At 46.0% G+C, this 20,029-nt stretch overlaps 1 protein-coding gene across 14 annotated transcripts in view; it reads right to left on the bottom strand.

Annotated features, from left to right (window-relative positions):
* HDAC8 (histone deacetylase 8) overlaps positions 1–20,029 on the bottom strand; it is a 115,003-nt gene that overhangs the window by 22,164 nt on the left and 72,810 nt on the right. The window contains exon 9 of one of the 14 annotated variants that reach the window (XM_065557187.1): positions 249–3,720. The exons of 8 other annotated variants lie outside the window; for them this stretch is intronic. In XM_065557187.1, coding sequence (XP_065413259.1) covers positions 2,827–3,720 — 894 coding nt within the window. In that variant the 3' untranslated portion in view covers positions 249–2,826. Of the gene's footprint in view, positions 1–248; positions 3,721–20,029 lie in introns of those variants that run through there. 5 more of the 14 variants (XM_065557186.1, XM_065557185.1, XM_065557184.1 and 2 more) reach the window with 5 other exon arrangements.

The raw sequence follows: 20,029 nt of genomic DNA, 5'->3' as shown, positions 1-20,029 counted from the left end.
GGAGCTATCCCGCAGTGCTTCATTGTGACCGCTCTGGACAGCACTCTAAACTCAGATGCACTGACCAGGTAGACAGGAAAAGCCCCGCGAACGTTTGAATTTCATTTCCTGTTTGCCCAGCGTGGAGAGCACAGGTGACCACGCATAGCTCATCAGCACAGGTAACCGTAATGGAGTCCCAGGATCGCAAAAGAGCTCCATCATGGACCGAAGGGGAGGTACAGGATCTGGGGAGATGAATCAGTGCTAGCTGAACTCCGTAGCAGTAAACGAAATGGCAAAATATTAGAAAAGGTCTCCAAGGCCATGAAGGACAGAGGCCATAGCAGGGATGCACAGCAGTGCCGCATGAAAATTAAGGAGCTAAGGCAAGCCTACCACAAAGCCAGAGAGGCAAACGGAAGGTCCGGGGCTGAGCCGCAAACATGCCGCTTCTACGCGGAGCTGCATGCCATGTTAGGGGGTGCAGCCACCACTACCCCAACTGTGTGCTATGACTCCGTCACTGGAGAAACACACAGGGAAGCGGGTCCGGGGTACGAGGAAGATGAGGATGAAGATAATGTAGATAGCTCACAGCAGCAAGGAAGCAGAGAAACCGGTTTCCCCAACAGCCAGGATATGTTTATCTCCCTGGACCAGGAGCCAGTAACCCCCGAACTCACCCAAGGCGTGCTCCCAGACCCTGAGGGCACACAAGGGACCTCTGGTGAGTGTACCTTTGTAAATATTACACATGGTTTAAAAGCAAGCGTGTTTAATGATTAATTTGCCCTGGCACTCGCGGCCAGTACAGCTACTGGAAAAGTCTGTTAACGTGTATGGGGATGGAGCGGAAATCCTCCAGGGACATCTCCAGAAAGCTCTCCTTCATGTACTCCCAAAGCCTTTGCAAAAGGTTTCTGGGGAGGACTGCCTTATACCGTCCGCCATGGTAGGATACTTTACCACGCCAGGCCAGTAGCATGTAGTCTGGAATCATTGCATAAGAAAGCATGGCAGTGTATGGTCCTGGTGTTTGCTAGCATGCAGACAACATCCATTCCTTATCTCTCTTTGTTATCCTCAGGAGAGTGATATCATTCACGGTCACCTGGTTGAAATGGGGTGATTTTATTAAGGGGACATTCAGAGGTGCCCGTTCCTGCTCGGCTGAACAGAAATGTTCCCCGCTGTTAGCCACGCAGTGGGGGGGAGGGGTGAAGTGATCATCCCCGATAATTGGGTGTGTGTGGGGGGGAGGGTTAGTTGGGTTTGTGCTGCATGTTAACCCGGAAACCGCAGCCCCTCCTTTTACATTGCAAACCCATTTTAAATGGCCAACCCAATGGGTGCTTGGTATGGGAAATGAGGGCGCTACTGTTTGAAACCATTCCCACATGTTAAGAAGGTTAAAAAAGCCAAAAGACTGTGGCTTACCATGGCTGCCTGCAAGCCGAAATCTGTTGTCTGGCAATGCGTGAGTGATCTCTCACACCAAACCGGCAGGCCCTCAATATAAGAGGAAAAATGCGACCTTGTAACGAAAGCACATGTGCTGTGTAATGTGAACAGCAAAATTTAACGTAAAAGAGTGTACCCATTGTTCTCTAAAATGTGTCTTTTTTAACCACCTCTGCCTTCTCCTCCACCAGCTGCAAATGTTTCTCCTTCACAGAGGTTAGTGAAGTTTAGAAGGAGAAAACGGCGGACTTGGGATGATATGTTCACGGAGCTCCAGATGTCCTCCCATGCTGACAGAGCACAGTAGAATGCGTGGAGGCAGTCAATGTCAGACTACAGAAAAGCACAGTATGAACGAGAGGAGAGGTGGGGGGCTGAATCGCGGGATGAACAGAGCAAGTGGCGGGCTGAAGATGATAGGTGGTGCCAGCTTGCAGACAGAAGGCAAGAGTCGATGCTCCGGCTGCTGGAGCATCAAACTGATATGCTCCAGCGTATGGTTGAGCTGCAGGAAAGGCAGCAGGAGCAGAGACCGCCGCTACAGCCTCTGTGTAACCAACAGCCCTCCTCCCCAAGTTCCATAGCCTGCTCACCCAGACGCCCAAGAACACGGTGGGGGGGGGCCTCCGGCCACCCAGTCACTCCACCCCAGATGATTGCCCGAGCATCAGAAGGCTGGCCTTCAATAAGAGTTAAAGTTTTAAACTGCAGTGTGTCCTTTTCCTTCCCTTCTCCCCCACCCATCCCGGGCTACCTTGGCAATTATCCCCCTAGTTGTGTGATGAATTAATAAAGAATGCATGTATGTGAACTAACAATGACTTTATTGCCTCTGCAAGCGGTGCTCAAAGGGGGGAGGGGAGGGGAGGGTGGGGTGGTTGGTTTACAGGGAAGTAGAGTGAACCGGGTGGGGGGGGGCAGAGGGTTCATCAAGGAGAAACAAAAAGAAGTTTCACACCGTAGCGCGGCCAGTCACAAAACTCGTTTTCAAAGCTTCTCTGATGCACACCGCACCCTGCTGTGCTCTTCTAACCGCCCTGGTGTCTGGCTGCGCGTAATCAGCAGCCAGGCGATGTGCCTCAACCTCCCACCCCGCCATAAATGTCTCCCCCTTACTCTCACAGATATTGTGGAGCGCACAGCAAGCAGCAATAACAATGGGGATATTCTTTTCGCTGAGGTCTGAGCGAGTCAGTAAGCTGCGCCAGCGTGCTTTTAAACATCCAAATGCACATTCCACCACCATTCGGCACTTGCTCAGCCTGTAGTTGAACAGGTCCTGACTACTGTCCAGGCTGCCTGTGTATGGCTTCATGAGCCATGGCATTAAGGGGTAGGCTGGGTCCCCAAGGATCACAATAGGCATTTCAACATCCCCAACGGTTATTTTCTGATCCGGGAAGAAAGTCCCTTCCTCCAGCTTTCGAAACAGACCAGAGTGCCTGAAGACGCGAGCATCATGTACCTTTCCCGGCCATCCCACGTTGATGTTAGTGAAACGTCCCTTGTGATCCACCAGGGCTTGTAGCAGCATTGAAAAGTACCCTTGCGGTTTATGTACAGGGTGGCTTGGTGCTCCGGTGCCAAGATAGGGATATGGGTTCCGTCTATCACCCCACCACAGTTTGGGAATCCCATTGCAGCAAAGCCATCCACTATGGCCTGCATGTTTCCCAGAGTCCCTACCCTTGATATCACCAGGTCTTTGATTGCCCTGGCAACTTGGATCACAGCAGCCCCCACAGTAGATTTGCCCACTCCAAATTGATTCCCGACTGACCGGTAGCTGTCTGGCGTTGCAAGCTTCCACAGGGCTATCGCCACTCGCTTCTCAATTGTGAGGGCTGCTCTCATCCTGGTATTCTGGCGATTCAGGGCAGGGGAAAACAAGTCACAAAGTTCCATGAAAGTGCCCTTACGCATGCGAAAGTTTCGCAGCCACTGGGAATCGTCCCACACCTGCAGCACGATGCGGTCCCACCAGTCTGTGCTTGTTTCCCGGGGCCAGAATCGGCATTCCACAGCATGAACCTGCCCCAGTAACACCATAATTTGCACATTGCTGGGGCCTGTGCCTTGTGAGAGGTCTATGTCCATGTCAATTTCCTCATCACTCTCGTCGCCGCGCTGCAATCGCCTCGTCGGCTGGTCCTGGTTTTGCTTTGGCATGTCCTGGCTCTGCATATACTCCAGGACAATGCGTGTGGTGTTCATAGTGCTCATAATTGCCGCAGTGATCTGAGCGGGCTCCATGATCCCAGTGCTATGGCGTCTGGTCTGAAAAAAGGCGGGAAACTAGTATCTGATGGACGGAGGGAGGGAGGGGCGAGTGACGACATGGCTTACAGGTACAGGGAATTAAAATAAAAAAAGGTGGCTGTGCATCAGGGAGAAACACAAACAACTGTCACACAGAATGCCCCCCCCACCCCCCAAAGATTGAACTCAAACCCCTGGGTTTAGCAGGCCGTTTATTTCATGGAGGGAGGGGGAAGCAAATGAATACAGAACAAATCTATTTTTTACATCTTAATCTGGCAGACGACGGTGCAGCATGACTGATAGCCCTCGGCATCTTCTGGGTGCTTGGCAGAAAATACTGGGTGCTTGGCAGAAAATAGCATACTACGTCTGATAGCCATCATCGTCGAGACTGTTCGATAGGACTGAGCATATCTGCCCAGGTGCCCATGATTGACAGCCACTGCAGTACGACGACGACGGATATCAATCGTAATATACCATCTTCTACCAAAAGGCAATTAGCTGCTGCTGTGTAGCAATGCAGTACCACGTCTGCCGGCACCCAGATGACATATGGTGACAGTGAGCTGAGCTGAGCGGGCTCCATGCTTGGCGTGGTATGTTGTCTGCACAGGTAACCCAGGTAAAAAGGCGCGAATCGATTGTCTGCCGTTGCTCTGATGGAGGGGGAGGTGCCTGACGACATGTACCCAGAACCCCCCGCGACACTGTTTTGCACCATTCAGGCATTGGGATCTCAACCCAATTCCAATGGGTGGCGGAGACTGCGGGAACTGTGGGATAGCTACCCACAGTGCAATGCTCCGGAAGTCGACGCTAGCCTCGGTACTGTGGACGCGGTCCGCCGACTTAATGCACTTAGAGCATTTTATGTGGGGACACACACAATCGGCTGTATACAACCGATTTCTATAAAACCAACTTCTATAAATTCGACCTAATTTCGTAGTGTAGACATACCCTAAGTCTATAGGAGAAAAACTGCAGTTTTTCATATTAATACAGAATACCATAAATTATTGCATGAGCACACAACACCGAGCACAGAACCAGCACATGGGAGGTTTTAAAAATTCAGCTGGTTTTGAGTTAAGTGTGTTAAAAAAAAGTATACATTTGAATTTAAACTTAGCCTAAAAGGTTGGCCAGTTTACGAGAAAGTAATTAGGCATGCAGGAATCAAGCTTACTCTATAAAATTAAGGGAAAGCCAAACTAGTTGTACTCCCCCTTGTGATTAAATGATACACAGGGGGAATATAGGAAAGGTGTCATTTGGCAGCTCCAGCAGCTGAGATCCCCCGTTTATCTACAAATACGTACAGCACAGGCAGCAGCTGTGAAAGCTTTCCCCCATTGAGCCAAAAATGTGCTTCAATTCTGATGATCAGCAACCATCTCCAGGAGAGGAGAAGAGAAATCTCCATAGCTCAGTTAGTTCTTAACTTTCTTGGCAGCCTTGGCAAGAAGTGCCAATTGTGACAACAAATTTTGACATGGACCCCTTTTCCCTAGGTCATAACTTCCAGACCACATAGACCAGACATCCAACACACAGCTAAGTCTTCATTCAGTTCATTATTGATTTGGGTGGGATTTGAGTCTGTGACAGAGTTGAAAGGTTTTGTTTCTGGTTACCACTCTCCTAAAACTATCCACGTACAGGTGCTATGACTGAGGAACACAAATATGGGTAAACTGCGTTCTAAGAAAAGTGCTGGATGGCTTTACAGTGGAACAAAATTGGAGTTGTTTATTTAACCCTCCATTAAAGGATAAATATCGTATTTCAGAGGAAGTTGCAGCATATCTTTCATCATTTCATGCCCTCATTTTAGCCCATAAAACAATACAAAAGGACTAGGGCTGTCAAGCGATTAAAAAAATTAATCGCATGATTAATCGCGCTGTTAATAATAGAATACCATTTATTTAAATATTTTTGGATGTTTTCTACATTTTCAAATATATTGATTTCAATTACAACATGGAATACAAAGTATACAGTGCTCACTTTATATTTATTTTTGATTACAAATATTTGCACTGTAAAAAACAAACGAAATTGTACTAGATGAATTGAAAAGTACAATTTCGTTTGTTTTTTACAATTATGTACAAAAAATAACTGCATTCAAAAATAAAACAATGTAAAGCTTTAGAGCCTACAATGCTACTCAGTCCTACTTCTTGTTCAGCCAATTGCTCAAACAAGTTTGGTTACAATTTGCAGGAGATAATGCTTCCTGCTTCTTGTTTACAACGCCAACTGAAAATGATAACATGCATTCACATGGCACTGTTGTAGCCGGCGTCAAGATATTTACGTGCCAGATGCACTAAAGATTCATATGTCCTTTCATGCTTCATCCATCCTTCCAGAGGACTTGCATCTGTGACGAGTTCTGCTCGATAACGATCCAAAGCAGATAGGACCAACACATGTTCATTTTCATCATCATGAGTCAGATGCCACCAGCAGAAGGCTGGTTTTCTTTTTTGGTGGTCTGGGTTCTATAGTTTCCGCATCGGAGTGTTGTCTTTTAAGACTTCTGAAAGCATGCTCCACACCTTGTCCCTCTCAGCTTTTGGAAGGCACTTCAGATTCTTAAATCTTGGGTTGAGTGCTGTAGCTATTTTTAGAAATCTCACATTGGTACCTTCTTTGTGTTTTGTCAAATCTGCTGTGAAAGTGGTCTTAAAACGAACATGTGCTGTGTCATCATCTGAGACTGCTATAACATGAAATATATGGCAGAATGCGGGTAAAACAGAACAGGAGACATACAATTCTCCCCCAAGGAGTTCAATCACAAATTTAATTAACGCATTATTTTTAACGAGCGTCATCAGCATGGAAGCATGTCTTCTGGAATGGTGGCCGAAGCATGAAGAGGCATACGAATGTTTAGCATATCTGGCAAATAAATACCTTGAAATGACAGCTACAAAAGTTCCACGCGAATGCCAGTTCTCATTTTCAGGTGACATTGTAAATAAGACGCAGCTAGCAGTATCTCCCATAAATGTAAACAAACTTTTTTGTCTTAGCGACTGGCTGAACAAAAAGTAGGACTAAGTGAACTTGTAGGCTCTAAAGTTTTACATTGTTTTGTTACACTTTCACAATAAAGAGATTGTACCACAGCACTTGTATGACGTGAATTGAAAAATACTATTTCCTTTATCATTTTTACAGTGCAAATATTTGTAATAAAAAATAATAATATAAAGTGAGCACTATACACTTTGTATTCTGTCTTGTAATAGAAATCAATATATTTGAAAATGTAGAAAAACATCCACAATATTTAATAAATTTCAATTGGTATTCTATTGTTTAACAGTGCGATTTAATCCCGATTAATTTTTTTGAGTTAATCGCATGAGTTAACTGCGATTAATCAACAGCCCTAAAAAGGACCTATAGTAATGCTCACGGCAATGGAACAGCAGATTAAAATACTGATCTTCTCAGTCATTTAGACTATAATTTGAGCACTCTGCCAGTATGAACAAGACACACGGATTCTTCCTAGAATGTTAGGAGGTGAAGATCATGTAAATGGAAGGGTCATTTTTCCTAGGGGTAAGATTTCAGAAGCACTTAAATTCCATTTTCAGAAGAGACTAAGGCCTTAAATCACTTTTGAAAATTTTAACCTCGCTCTTCAATAAAGTCTTAGATTTGACTGATGGTCAGACTGTCATGATAATAATGGTAATTTCTATCATATGCATACCTCAAATGCATATGGCATCTCCACTAGTTACATTATATCCTGAATACTCAATGGTTGTTATAGCACACTACCATCCTAGTGGCTACTAATGATAAACTTACAATACAGTTTCCATGCACATCTACTTTTCACATGTCCACAACTTTCTGAAATAGTCACCTTTCGAGAGCTGGACATTTTCCTTGCTTGGTTTGTGCCCTGAGGTGAATTTGGAAAGGGTTTTCCAATTCACCTCCGGTTCACGTTGTGGGAGAACTATGAACATTTTTCCCATGGTAAAAAGCATTCTTACCTTGCTTAACAGGGCTACAGCAAAAACAACTGACACTTGAATGGAACAGTGGTTTTCAACCTTTTCATTTGCAGACCCCTACAAAATTTCAAATGGAGGTGCAGACCCCTTTGGAAATTTTCGACAGTCTGCAGATCCCCAGGGGTCCACGGATCACAGGTTGAAAGCCACTGGTCTAGAGCCTTTGGTTTGAGTTTGCAAAGGAGCTTAGTGCAATGCATGCATTAGCATGTAATAATGCGCAAAGCAAGTTATTTCAAGGAATTTACACATTCAGCTGAAAAAGCTGCTAAGCTCAATAAGATCTTTTAATTTCATTTCTATAAAAGAAACAGGAAATAAAATGCAAAACACTGCACGTTAGGGTTGCAGAGTTAAGTCACAAAAAGTTAGAAAATGAAAAGGTTATGGTTCTAACAGCAAAGTTGCCTCAGTTGCACTATTTTCTATTCCTTTTTCTTCTGTAAAAGTATATCATGGTTTATGACATAAGCAGGGCTGGCTCCAGGCACCAGCTAAGGAAGCAGGTGCTTGGGGCGGCCAATACAAAGGGGTGGCACTCCATCCGCTATTGGGGCAGCACGTCCGGGTCTTCGGCGGCGGGTCCCTCAGTCCCTCTCTTCCTCTTTGAGCTGCCGCTGAAGAATGGAGTGGCACAATTGAGCTGCCGCCGAAGTGCCGCCGATCGGCTTTTTTTTTTTTTTTCCCGCCGCTTGGGGTGGCAGAAAACCTGGAGCCAGCCCTGGACATAAGTATAACATGTCCATAAAAATGAGTTATGGGCAACAGTGAGGATAGTACTGTTATCGGAGCCTAAACTTTTGCATTTCCAGACTTTAAAATCACAATACTATTAAAATCACAAACTCCACATGAATACAGTTAATTAATACTGCACATGAATACAATTAATACAGCAATTAATTTCCAAGGTATATCTTATTGTTTATTGAAATGCAATTTTTTTGTATTTAATAACTAATATCCCAATCCTGCAAGTGGCTTCATGTGCAGACGGTTCCAAAGACTCTGTGTGGATGCAGAGCACGTGAATGCTCAACTGTGCTGAGTTATTTTCTGTTTTAGAACAAATTTTGTGAATCTTAAAATAGCTTTTTTACATAAGCACAGAAAAGCAATGTCTAAATAAATTCTCCCAGCCACTCCTCAGTTAAACATGCAGCAAATGACTCAGGGGAATTTGCTTATTTCTGATGAGCTATGGAGGGCCAAAAAAGCCAAATCTAAGACTTTACTGAAGACACCCCAGCCCCCAAAAATCTCTGATTCTCTTTGAGATGGTGGATTTTATTAGACTTAATGTTTCCAAAACTGTTACAAACAACCCAGTCACATCAGCCATCTTGAAATCAATCCCTCACAGGCTGGATGTTGCCAAGGGATGGTATTCAAGGCATCGAAAAGACTCATTTTGGTTTTTCTCTTGGCAGAACAAGGATGTTAAGAGAAGACAACTTTGTGCTCCAATAATGACAAAGACAGATACCTTCATTTTGCTTCACATTCATATATCCTTGGCAAAAAAACACCTTGGATGTTATAAGCCCAGATTTTTAAAATTGTGGGTACAAACATTGTAGAAATACCGAAGAGCAGAAATCATTTGGTGCACTATTCTAAAAATCTGAAATGGGAAAACATTTGAAAGGTACTTAAATGAAATGAGAGTAATGTGCGCCTGAGTCTGCCTCCCTGGTGAGTCAAGCTTATGACATTTCAGTGACAACATTCCATTGCTGATCATTATAATGGATGGAAAGATGAAGGGGACGGGAGTGATGCCATGGGAGATTGGACGTGGGAGCTGCTGCCCGGAAGGAAATAGAGAGGGGAGAAATGAAAAGATTCAAAGAGAAGGAAAGAGGGAGAGAAAGGAGGATGAGAAGTGAAGAGAAATAAAGGGTAGAAATAACAGTGCTCCTAAAAGGGAGGAGGCCAAATGCAACGCCAAGAAACTGAACAAAACAACAAACTTCATTTACTACATAAAAGGCTAAATTCTATCCTTGATCTTACCGCAAAACTCTCCCTGACATCAACAGAAGACTGCAGCAGATGGAGGGGAGCATGCAGTCCTACACTTACCACCTGGCCCACTGTATTGCCAACCCAAAGCATGCAAAAATCATGAATCAGCCCCCCCCCATCATGAGATTATTTAAAATCATTAAATGTGGGGTTCTTTTTTCTGATTCTTTAGGGGTGACATTTTCAAGCCTTTCTCCACAACCAAAAGAGCTAGAAACTTAATTTTTAAATGAAAGCTGAGTTCCTCTCACAGCCATGTGACTCAAGGAACTGGGAGCTTTAAGAAAAGCACCAAGTATCACAAGACTTAGCAACACTGAGGACCGGTACATATCCGGTTGTTCCACTTTCAACTGCTTTGTGGCAACATGTTTCAGCAAATACTCTCTCCCAGGACATGAACTCTTACTGTTTCCTTAGAAAGGGGAGCAAAGCCTGTGTTTGTATAGCAGGAAAGTGGCCCCTGGATTACATTCAACCTGCTCCGATTAAGGATCTCAAAAGGCTACCCAGCCTGACAGCTTGATTTCTAGGTTTCAGTTAATCAGAATAGGAGTTCCTACTTAAAGCAAAGAAAATAAGGAATCAGGAAGTGCCAGCCCTTGTTTCTCTGTAGAGGTGTTGACAGGCTATTAAATCATTAGCGGTTCCTTGCCAGGAGTAGCAGAATAAATCTGGGAACCTGACAAATGGACAGCAGCTCTGTGCACAGAGACATATATACAGAGAAAGTACATGCTGTCATCTCATAACTGTGTAAATATTTCAGCTGACATTTCCATTAGATCCCAGCCAGTTTCCCACACATCAGTGTTTTTAAATCGGCTTCCACCAGTTCACAATCAATATGCTAACCTGTCCCTAAAGTACAATGCAGGCAGCCTGGATTAGCATCCAGAAAGATTACCAAGTGCAGGCATGTACAGAACAGAAGTGGTGTACATGCATGAAAAAGGATAACTCCCAGAAGACATTACAAAGTTAATGACACATGATGAGATTTTTCTTTTTCTTCCCCTTGCCATTTAATTACTTAAGAGACTAGAAGGTAAACTGTTACATACCTACTCAAAGCAGTAGCTTTGAATTTACACCGGAGTGAGGAGAGAATTTTTGTTATCTTGGAGCCTGAATAATACTGTGAATAAGTTAAGTCTGCAGTGCACAAAGGGGAAAGATGATTTCAGATCCAAGGAACAATGGAATAGAAACCATCTTGAATGACAGATTATTTAGATTACAGTAGCATCTGGCAGCCCCAACTGAGATCAGGGCCGGTATGTGAAGCACTGTACAACCATATAGTAAGACAGCCCCTTTCCTGAAGAGCTAATGATCTATACAGACAAGACATACAAAATGTGGGAGGGGAAACTGAGACACAGAAAGGGAAAGTGACTTGTCTAAAGACACACAGCAGGTCAGTGGCAGAGCTGGAAAAAGAACCCAGGCCTTCTGGCCCCAGGCCAGCACAATAGCCACAAAGAGAGGAACCCATTATGGTAAGAAATGAACAGTAATTTTAAATTAACCAACTGAGACTGAGGTGAGTTGGTCAGAGCTTCTTGGAATGTAAAGGGGGGTGAGGGGGCTGAAGGAAAAGAAGACCCGAAAGAGGCAGATGATGTATTTCTTCCCCTTCTGCACCCTCTCCATGCTTTGGAACTGTCAAATCCTCCAAGACATATATTTGCAATCTCCGATCTTACTGTGCTTTGAAGGGCAAACTTTAGTCAGCACAAACCAATCTACCAGCTAGTTTCGTGGTGAAGTAGAACCTTGAAGGGGAACACAAACCACTAGATTACTGGGGATATAGATCCCAGAGTTTGCTAAGCCAGTTCCCCTTATTATGTGCAGCTTGGGAAGGGAGATTCCCTTTTAACAACAGGTTCGGTTCCTCCACAGGAAGCAGAGGGGAGTAAGGATGGCCAGCCCACTTCCCTAAGGGCTGACAGCTCAGCAGGACTTCCGTGCATAAAGCCATCTACACATGAGCCCTTCCCTAGAGAAGTCCTGGCCACCCACACACTTCGTCATTTCTTCAGGGAAGTGATTCTGCATTTAAAGGGGGACCTCTTCTTTAAAAGTGTTTCAGATCGACTCAGAGGTTAGGATAAATTGTTGTTTTAAACGTCCTCTTTCCTTTAGACCATGTGGTGGCTTTATAAACAGCCTGGGAATCTGTATACATTAAATCCATACCCTCCTTGACGGTATCCTGGCTTAAGGGCGTTTAGGCTTGCTGCCCCTTTCCACAGCGCACCGTAAAGCGTGTCCATTAATAATAAATCTGTTTGGTCATTGGTGGAATGAAAGAACAGGAGAGTCCTTGAATTACAACCCCAGTATGATCTGAGTTCCCTATGGTGTAGTCCTGGACATCCATTCCAAGTTCAGGCTGCATCAGAAGAGTGCGTGCTGAGTAGACTCAGCATTCAGCATTTGGGAGATACATGTGTCACAGTTACATGCATGGTGCTCTAAGTCCAGACCGCCCAGTGAGCTCAGACAAATAGTGCATAGCCATCCTCAGCTTCAACACTGAGGTGCATTGTGCAACACTCCTGGCTGAGCCGAGCCACCAGGCCACTCCGATCAAGATGGAGAAATTCATACTGTGCCTATGTATGGAAGACTAGGGTAGCTGCTACCCGTCTAGTTGATGTAAATTAGTTGGTGGGATAAGCTTGGCTAGTTTTGCTGCACACCAAACAGCAGTGCACTGAATCCATGGTCAATGTGTAAATTAACTGTTAAAACTAAAAAAAAGAACAGGAGTACTTGTGGCACCTTAGAGACTAACAAATTTATTAGTAAATTAATAAATTTGTTAGTCTCTAAGGTGCCACAAGTACTCCTGTTCTTCTTTTTGCGGATACAGATTAACACGGCTGCTACTCTGAAACCTGTTAAAACTAAAAGACCCAAAATCAAAATAAGTCACCTCACCTTCTTGCCTACAGAAAATGGTCACATGCTGCTGGAGTCCCACGCAGCACCTCACTATGAAGAGTTAGACAAACAACCGAATGCATCTGGGTGTCTCTAGCACTTCAGGCTTGTTCCCTTTAAACGAAAAGGGGTTTTCCAGGCATACAAGCATGGGCTTTTCTTCTTACTAGCATTCACAGCTGTGGATGCCTCTATCTAGAAATGTACACTGTGCTCCTCACCCTGCTCCCTGCCTTTCCCATCACAGGCAGTTCATGTAGATACCTATGACAATAGTATTTTGGTTAGCTAATCAACAGGAGCCAACATGCCTCACTTTTTGCTCCTTTGTCTGTGCATCAGCACTACTGAGGCGCTAAAGCAAAACTGCATACAGCTCTGGAGACAGGGTTTCAGCAATGAGCCTCCTAGGAGAGATTAGTGCTAATATGAATTGGCTTTTATCATCTTCTGAACCTATGCTCTGACTTGCTTCCTCTTGTCAGTGCTGGCGATAAGTGCCAGATTCACAGCCCTGGAGAATGAATATCTGTTCTTGGGAGCAGTACAATGTGAGCAGCAGTTGTATAAGCGGTCCCACCCTGACCCCAAAAATGCCTCACAGCCTGCAGGGGCCATCTCTGGGGTGAAAGGCTCCTTTAGTACAGTAGATCAAGCCAGAACACAACCTGCTGCAAATCCCCAACCAGTATTTATCAACATGCCATGACTAGCGATGGGCTGATCTCAGAAGGCTCTAAGGTCTGGTTCAGATGAGCACCCAAAGCTGAGAATCTCTGCTGAATTCTCCAAACTAGGCTGGAAGTTTCATGAAACTCCCAGTGCTTTATACTGCTGATTGGATTGGGAATATTGTGAGGACAGATACTGCAATCTTGGCCCTGTGTCATTTCTGTCTGGAATCAGGAAAAGCAAAAGCAGAACAGCCATAAGAAGAAAGAAAAAAATAGTTCAAGTGAACTTTCTCAAACATTTTGGGTGAAAGTGCTGAAGTAGGGTAGGTGTGTCTTGCCAATGCCTAATCCTTACCCCCAAATCATCTCTTCCTTCGGAATGAGAAAATTCAGAGCCCAGAGCATTGCTGAGTATATACAGAATAGGAAAACTGAAAATAGGTAAGGACAAGATCTGCTAAGAAAGGTGAAGGGAATGGCATATTCACCAGTCACACCAGGACTTCATTGTATCCACTGCATTCAACTGGCAGAAAGGGGCCTTTACTTTTTGCTTTCCTATCTCATTGCACTGAAGAATATTAAAGAGTGATCTAACAGTCTCCAAATCTCTCTTCTTTCACAGCACACTGCCAAGCTGAACCCTCCTGTACATTCCTTCTGTGAACTGACACCATATATCCAAGAGTCCTGACTGGGTGTTAGTTCTAGGCTTGTGTGTGCCAATGACTGCTTAAAAGTCCTAACTAATACGCAAACCATTCTTTCCACAGCTCCACTCGTTTATCAGTCCTGGCTATTAATTTCTCCCTGACAGATAGACAATTCCAATCAGCAACGTTTCCAGCCGACTGTTCTTCCTCTGAGTGACAGGCGGATGCATCAGTTCCTGCACTGGCTGAGGGGTTGCAAAACAATGGCTGGAAAACACCACAGAGCCACTTCCTGTTGTAAACTCTATCCTCTGAAGAGGCAAAGAAAACAGCCAATGCTCCAATGGGACGGCATGTTTGTGTTGGCTTGGGAGGGAGGCGGCATGTGAGTGTTTCTCTTGCTGGAGTTTTTAGGAGAATTTGCCTGGCCTACAGTGAGCAAGAGGAAAAAAATGAAATAAAAAAAGCCCTATTTTCGCCCAGTGCAAGGAGAGTTCATCTGCAGCAGGGAAGATGATGGAATATGGGGCACTTCAGAATGAGGTGTTTAGCTTTTTTTTTTAAAAGCACGTTGCCAATACATGCGGCATGGCCTGTCCCAGGATGACCATCCTATCACATGATATTTCAGAGGGGGATGGAAAGTGCCCCCATCTCCTCCCTGCCTGTGCAGCAGACACACTGGATTTGTATACGCTGGAGAATTCATAGAATATCAGGGTTGGAAGGGACCTCAGGAGGTCATCTAGTCCAACAGCGGCGAACAGCAGAGGCTAACAGCAGGAGTTTGCCTGGGAGTTCGCGTGGGGAGAGCGCACTGAGGCTTTCATCTGCAGGTTTCTCCGAGTAGTTCCTGCAACAGTTGAGGAAGTTCCTAAGAGGACGGTGATATGGAAGGTGAGCGATCAGCTGTTGTAACCTGCACAGGTTGTGCCATGTTTGTCTTTCTTCCGCAGGACAGAAGTGACTTTGTCTGTACAAAGTGCAAGCTGGTCTCCATATTGGAGGAGAAGGTTCGAGGGCTGGAGAAACAAGTATCGACTCTGCGTTGCATAAGGGAAAATGAAGATTTCCTGGACAGACGTCAGGAGATGCTTCTACGGCCACAATGTTCTGAAGATTCAGAGCAGGCGCAGCAGGGACAGAAGGATTGTGAGGAGGTTTGGCAGCATGTGACCTCCAGAAGAAGAAAGAGGAGCGTCCATGCACCAGCAATGGAGATACAGGTGAGCAATCGTTTCCATGTTCTCTCTACAGGTGCTAATGCGGAGAGTGGACTAGATGGCCCATCTGAGGGAAGGGAGCAGAAGGAGACTCCACCGATTGGAAGGCAAAAGATGCACTGTCCTAGGGATGGGGGTTCCACGACCACCACTCCCAAGAGGAGGAGGAGGGTGGTGGTGGTCGGGGACTCCCTCCTCAGGGGGACTGAGTCATCTATCTGCCGCCCTGACCGGGAAAACCGAGAGGTCTGCTGCTTGCCAGGAGCTAGGATACACGATGTGACGGAGAGACTGCCGAGACTCATCAAGCCCTCGGATCGCTACCCCTTCCTGCTTCTCCACGTGGGCACCAATGATACTGCCAAGAATGACCTTGAGCGGATCACTGCAGACTACGTGGCTCTGGGAAGAAGGATAAAGGAGTTTGAGGCGCAAGTGGTGTTCTCGTCCATCCTCCCTGTGCAAGGAAAAGGCCGGGGTAGAGACCGTCGAATCGTGGAAGTCAACGAATGGCTACGCAGGTGGTGTCGGAGAGAAGGCTTTGGATTCTTCGACCATGGGATGGTGTTCCAAGAAGAAGGAGTGCTAGGCAGAGACGGGCTCCATCTAACGAAGAGAGGGAAGAGCATCTTCGCCAGCAGGCTGGCTAACCTAGTGAGGAGGGCTTTAAACTAGGTTCACCGGGGGAAGGAGACCAAAGCCCTGAGGTAAGTGGGGAAATGGGATCCTGGGAGGAAGCACAAGCAGGAGAGCGCAAGAGGGGAGGACTCCTGTCTCATGCTGAGAAAGAGGGACGATCATTGAGTTATCTTAAGTGCCTATACACAAATGCAAGAAGCCTGGGAAACAAGCAGGGAGAACTGGAAGTTCTGGCACAGTCAGGGAACTATGATGTGATTGGAATAACAGAGACTTGGTGGGATAACTCACATGACTGGAGTACTGTCATGGATGGATATAAACTGTTCAGGAAGGACAGGCAGGGCAGAAAAGGTGGGGGAGTTGCGTTGTATGTAAGAGAGGAGTATGACTGCTCAGAGCTCCGGTATGATACTGCAGAAAAACCTGAGAGTCTCTGGATAAAGTTGAGAAGTGGGAGCAACAAGGGTGATGTCGTGGTTGGAGTCTGCTATAGACCACCAGACCAGGGGGATGAGGTGGACGAGGCTTTCTTCTGGCAACTAGCAGTAGTTGCTAGATCGCAGGCCCTGGTTCTCATGGGAGACTTTAATCACCCTGATATCTGCTGGGAGAGCAATACAGCGGTGCACAGGCAATCCAGGAAATTTTTGGAAAGCGTAGGGGACAATTTCCTGGTGCAAGTGCTGGAGGAACCAACTAGGGGCAAAGCTTTTCTTGACCTGCTGCTCACAAACAGGGAAGAACTAGTAGGGGAAGCAAAAGTGGATGGGAACCTGGGAGGCAGTGACCATGAGATGGTCGAGTTCAGGATCCTGACACAAGGAAGAAAGGAGAGCAGCCGAATATCGACCCTAGACTTCAGAAAAGCAGACTTTGACTCCCTCAGGGAACAGATGGGCAGGATCCCCTGGGAGAATAACATGAAGGGCAAAGGGGTCCAGGAGAGCTGGCTGTATTTTAAAGAATCCTTATTGAGATTGCAGGAACAAACCATCCCGATGTGTAGAAAGAATAGTAAATATGGCAGGCGACCAGCTTGGCTAAACAGTGAAATCCTTGCTGATCTTAAACGCAAAAAAGAGGCTTATAAGAAGTGGAAGATTGGACAAATGACCAGGGAGGAGTATAAAAATATTGCTCAGGCGTGCAGGAGTGAAATCAGGAAGGCCAAATCACACTTGGAGTTGCAGTTAGCAAGAGATGTTAAGAGTAACAAGAAGGGTTTCTTCAGGTATGTTAGCAACAAGAAGAAAATCAAGGAAAGTGTGGGCCCCTTACTGAATGAGGGAGGCAACCTAGTGACCGAGGATGTGGAAAAAGCTAATGTACTCAATGATTTTTTTGCCTCTGTCTTCACGCACAAGGTCAGCTCCCAGATTGCTGCACTGGGCAGTACAGCATGGGGAGAAGGTGACCAGCCCTCTGTGGAGAAAGAAGTGGTTCGGGACTATTTAGAAAAACTGGACGTGCACAAGTCCATGGGGCCGGATGCGCTGCATCCGAGGGTGCTAAAGGAGTTGGCGGGTGAGATTGCAGAGCCATTAGCCATTATTTTTGAAAACTCATGGCGATCGGGGGAGGTCCCAGATGACTGGAAAAAGGCTAATGTAGTGCCCATCTTTAAAAAAGGGAAGAAGGAGGATCCGGGGAACTACAGGCCAGTCAGCCTCACCTCAGTCCCTGGAAAAATTATGGAGCAGGTCCTCAAGGAATCAATTATGAAACATTTAGAGGAAAGGAAAGTGATCAGGAACAGTCAGCATGGATTCACGAAGGGGAAGTCGTGCCTGACTAACCTAATTGCCTTCTATGATGAGATAACTGGCTCTGTGGATGAGGGGAAAGCAGTGGATGTGTTATTTCTTGACTTTAGCAAAGCTTTTGATACTGTCTCCCACAGTATTCTTGCCACCAAGTTAAAGAAGTATGGGCTGGATGAATGGACTGTAAGGTGGATAGAAAGCTGGCTAGATCGTCGGGCTCAACGGGTAGTGATCAATGGCTCCATGTCTAGTTGGCAGCCGGTTTCAAGTGGAGTGCCCCAAGGGTCGGTCCTGGGGCCGGTTTTGTTTAATATCTTTATTAATGATCTGGAGGATGGTGTGGACTGCACTCTCAGCAAGTTTGCAGATGACACTAAACTAGGAGGCGTGGTAGATACACTAGAGGGTAGGGATCGAATACAGAGGGACCTAGACAAATTAGAGGATTGGGCAGAAAAAAACCTGATGAGGTTCAACAAGGACAAGTGCAGAGTCCTGCACTTAGGACGGAAGAATCCCATGCACTGCTACAGACTAGGGACCGAATGGCTAGGTAGCAGTTCTGCTGAAAAGGACCTAGGGGTCACAGTGGACGAGAAGCTGGATATGAGTCAACAGTGTGCTCTTGTTGCCAAGAAGGCTAACGGCATTTTGGGCTGTATAAGTAGGGGCATTGCCAGCAGATCGAGGAACGTGATCGTTCCCCTTTATTCGACATTGGTGAGGCCTCATCTGGAATACTGTGTCCAGTTTTGGGCCCCACACTACAAGAAGGATGTGGAAAAATTGGAAAGAGTCCAGCGGAGGGCAACAAAAATGATTAGGGGTCTGGAGCACATGACTTATGAGGAGAGGCTGAGAGAACTGGGATTGTTTAGTCTCCAGAAGAGAAGAATGAGGGGGGATTTGATAGCAGCCTTCAACTACCTGAAGGGGAGTTCCAAAGAGGATGGAGCTCGGCTGTTCTCAGTGGTGGCAGAGGACAGAACAAGGAGCAATGGTCTCAAGTTGCGGTGGGGGAGGTCCAGGTTGGATATCAGGAAAAACTATTTCACTAGGAGGGTGGTGAAACACTGGAATGCGTTACCTAGGGAGGTGGTGGAGTCTCCTTCCTTGGAGGTTTTTAAGGCCCGGCTTGACAAAGCCCTGGCTGGGATGATTTAGCTGGGAATTGGTCCTGCTTTGAGCAGGGGGTTGGACTAGATGACCTCTTGAGGTCCCTTCCAACTCTGATATTCTATGATTCTATGAACCCCCTGCTCAAAGCAGGACCAATTCCCAACTAAATCATACCAGCCAGGGCTTTGTCAAGCCTGATCTTAAAAACCTCTAAGGAAGGAGATTCCACCACCTCCCTAGGTAACCCATTCCAGTGCTTCACCACACTCCTAGTGAAAAAGTTTTTCCTAATATCCAACCTAAACCTCCCCCACTGCAACTTGAGACCATTACTCCTTGTTCTGTCCTCTGCTACCACTGAGAACAGTCTAGATCCATCCTCTTTGGAACACCCTTTCAGGTAGTTGAAAACAGCTATCAAATCCCCCCTCATTCTTCTCTTCTGCAGACTAAACAATCCCAGTTCCCTCAGCCTCTCCTCATAAGTCATGTGCTCCAGACCCCTAATCATTTTTGTTGCCCTGCGCTGGACTCTTTCCAATTTTTCAACATCCTTCTTGTAGTGTGGGGCCCAAAACTGGACACAGTACTCCACATGAGGCCTCACCAATGTCGAATAGAGGGGAATGATGATGTCCCTCGATCTGCTGGCAATGCCCCTACTTATACAGTCCAAAATGCCGTTAGCCTTCTTGGCAACGAGGGCACACTGTTGACTCATATCCAGCTTCTCCTCCACCATAACCCCTAGGTCCTTTTCTGCAGAACTGCTGCCTACCCATTCGGTCCCTAGTCTGTAGAGTGCATGGGATTCTTCCATCCTAAGTGCAGAACTCTGCACTTGTCCTTGTTGAACCTCATCAGGTTTCTTTTGGCCCAATCTGCTAATTTGTCTAGGTCCCTCTGTATCCTATCCCTACCCTCCAGCGTATCTACCACTCCTCCCAGTTTAGTGTCATCTGCAAACTTGCTGAGGGTGCAGTCCACGCCATCCTCCAGGTCATTAATGAAGATATTGAACAAAACCGGCCCCAGGACCAACCCTTGGGGCACTCCGCTTGAAACCGGCTGCCAACTAGACATGGAGCCATTAATCACTACCCGTTGAGCCCGACGATCTAGCCAGCTTTCTATCCACCTTATAGTCCATTCATCAACCCCATACTTCTTTAACTTGCTGGTAAGAATACTGTGGGAGACCGTATCAAA

Source organism: Chrysemys picta, chromosome 9 (genome assembly GCF_011386835.1).
Source record: "Chrysemys picta bellii isolate R12L10 chromosome 9, ASM1138683v2, whole genome shotgun sequence".
NCBI lineage: Eukaryota > Metazoa > Chordata > Testudines > Emydidae > Chrysemys > Chrysemys picta.
The sequence above is the reverse complement of the archived record's forward strand: the minus strand, read 5'-3'. Positions and strand labels throughout refer to the sequence as shown.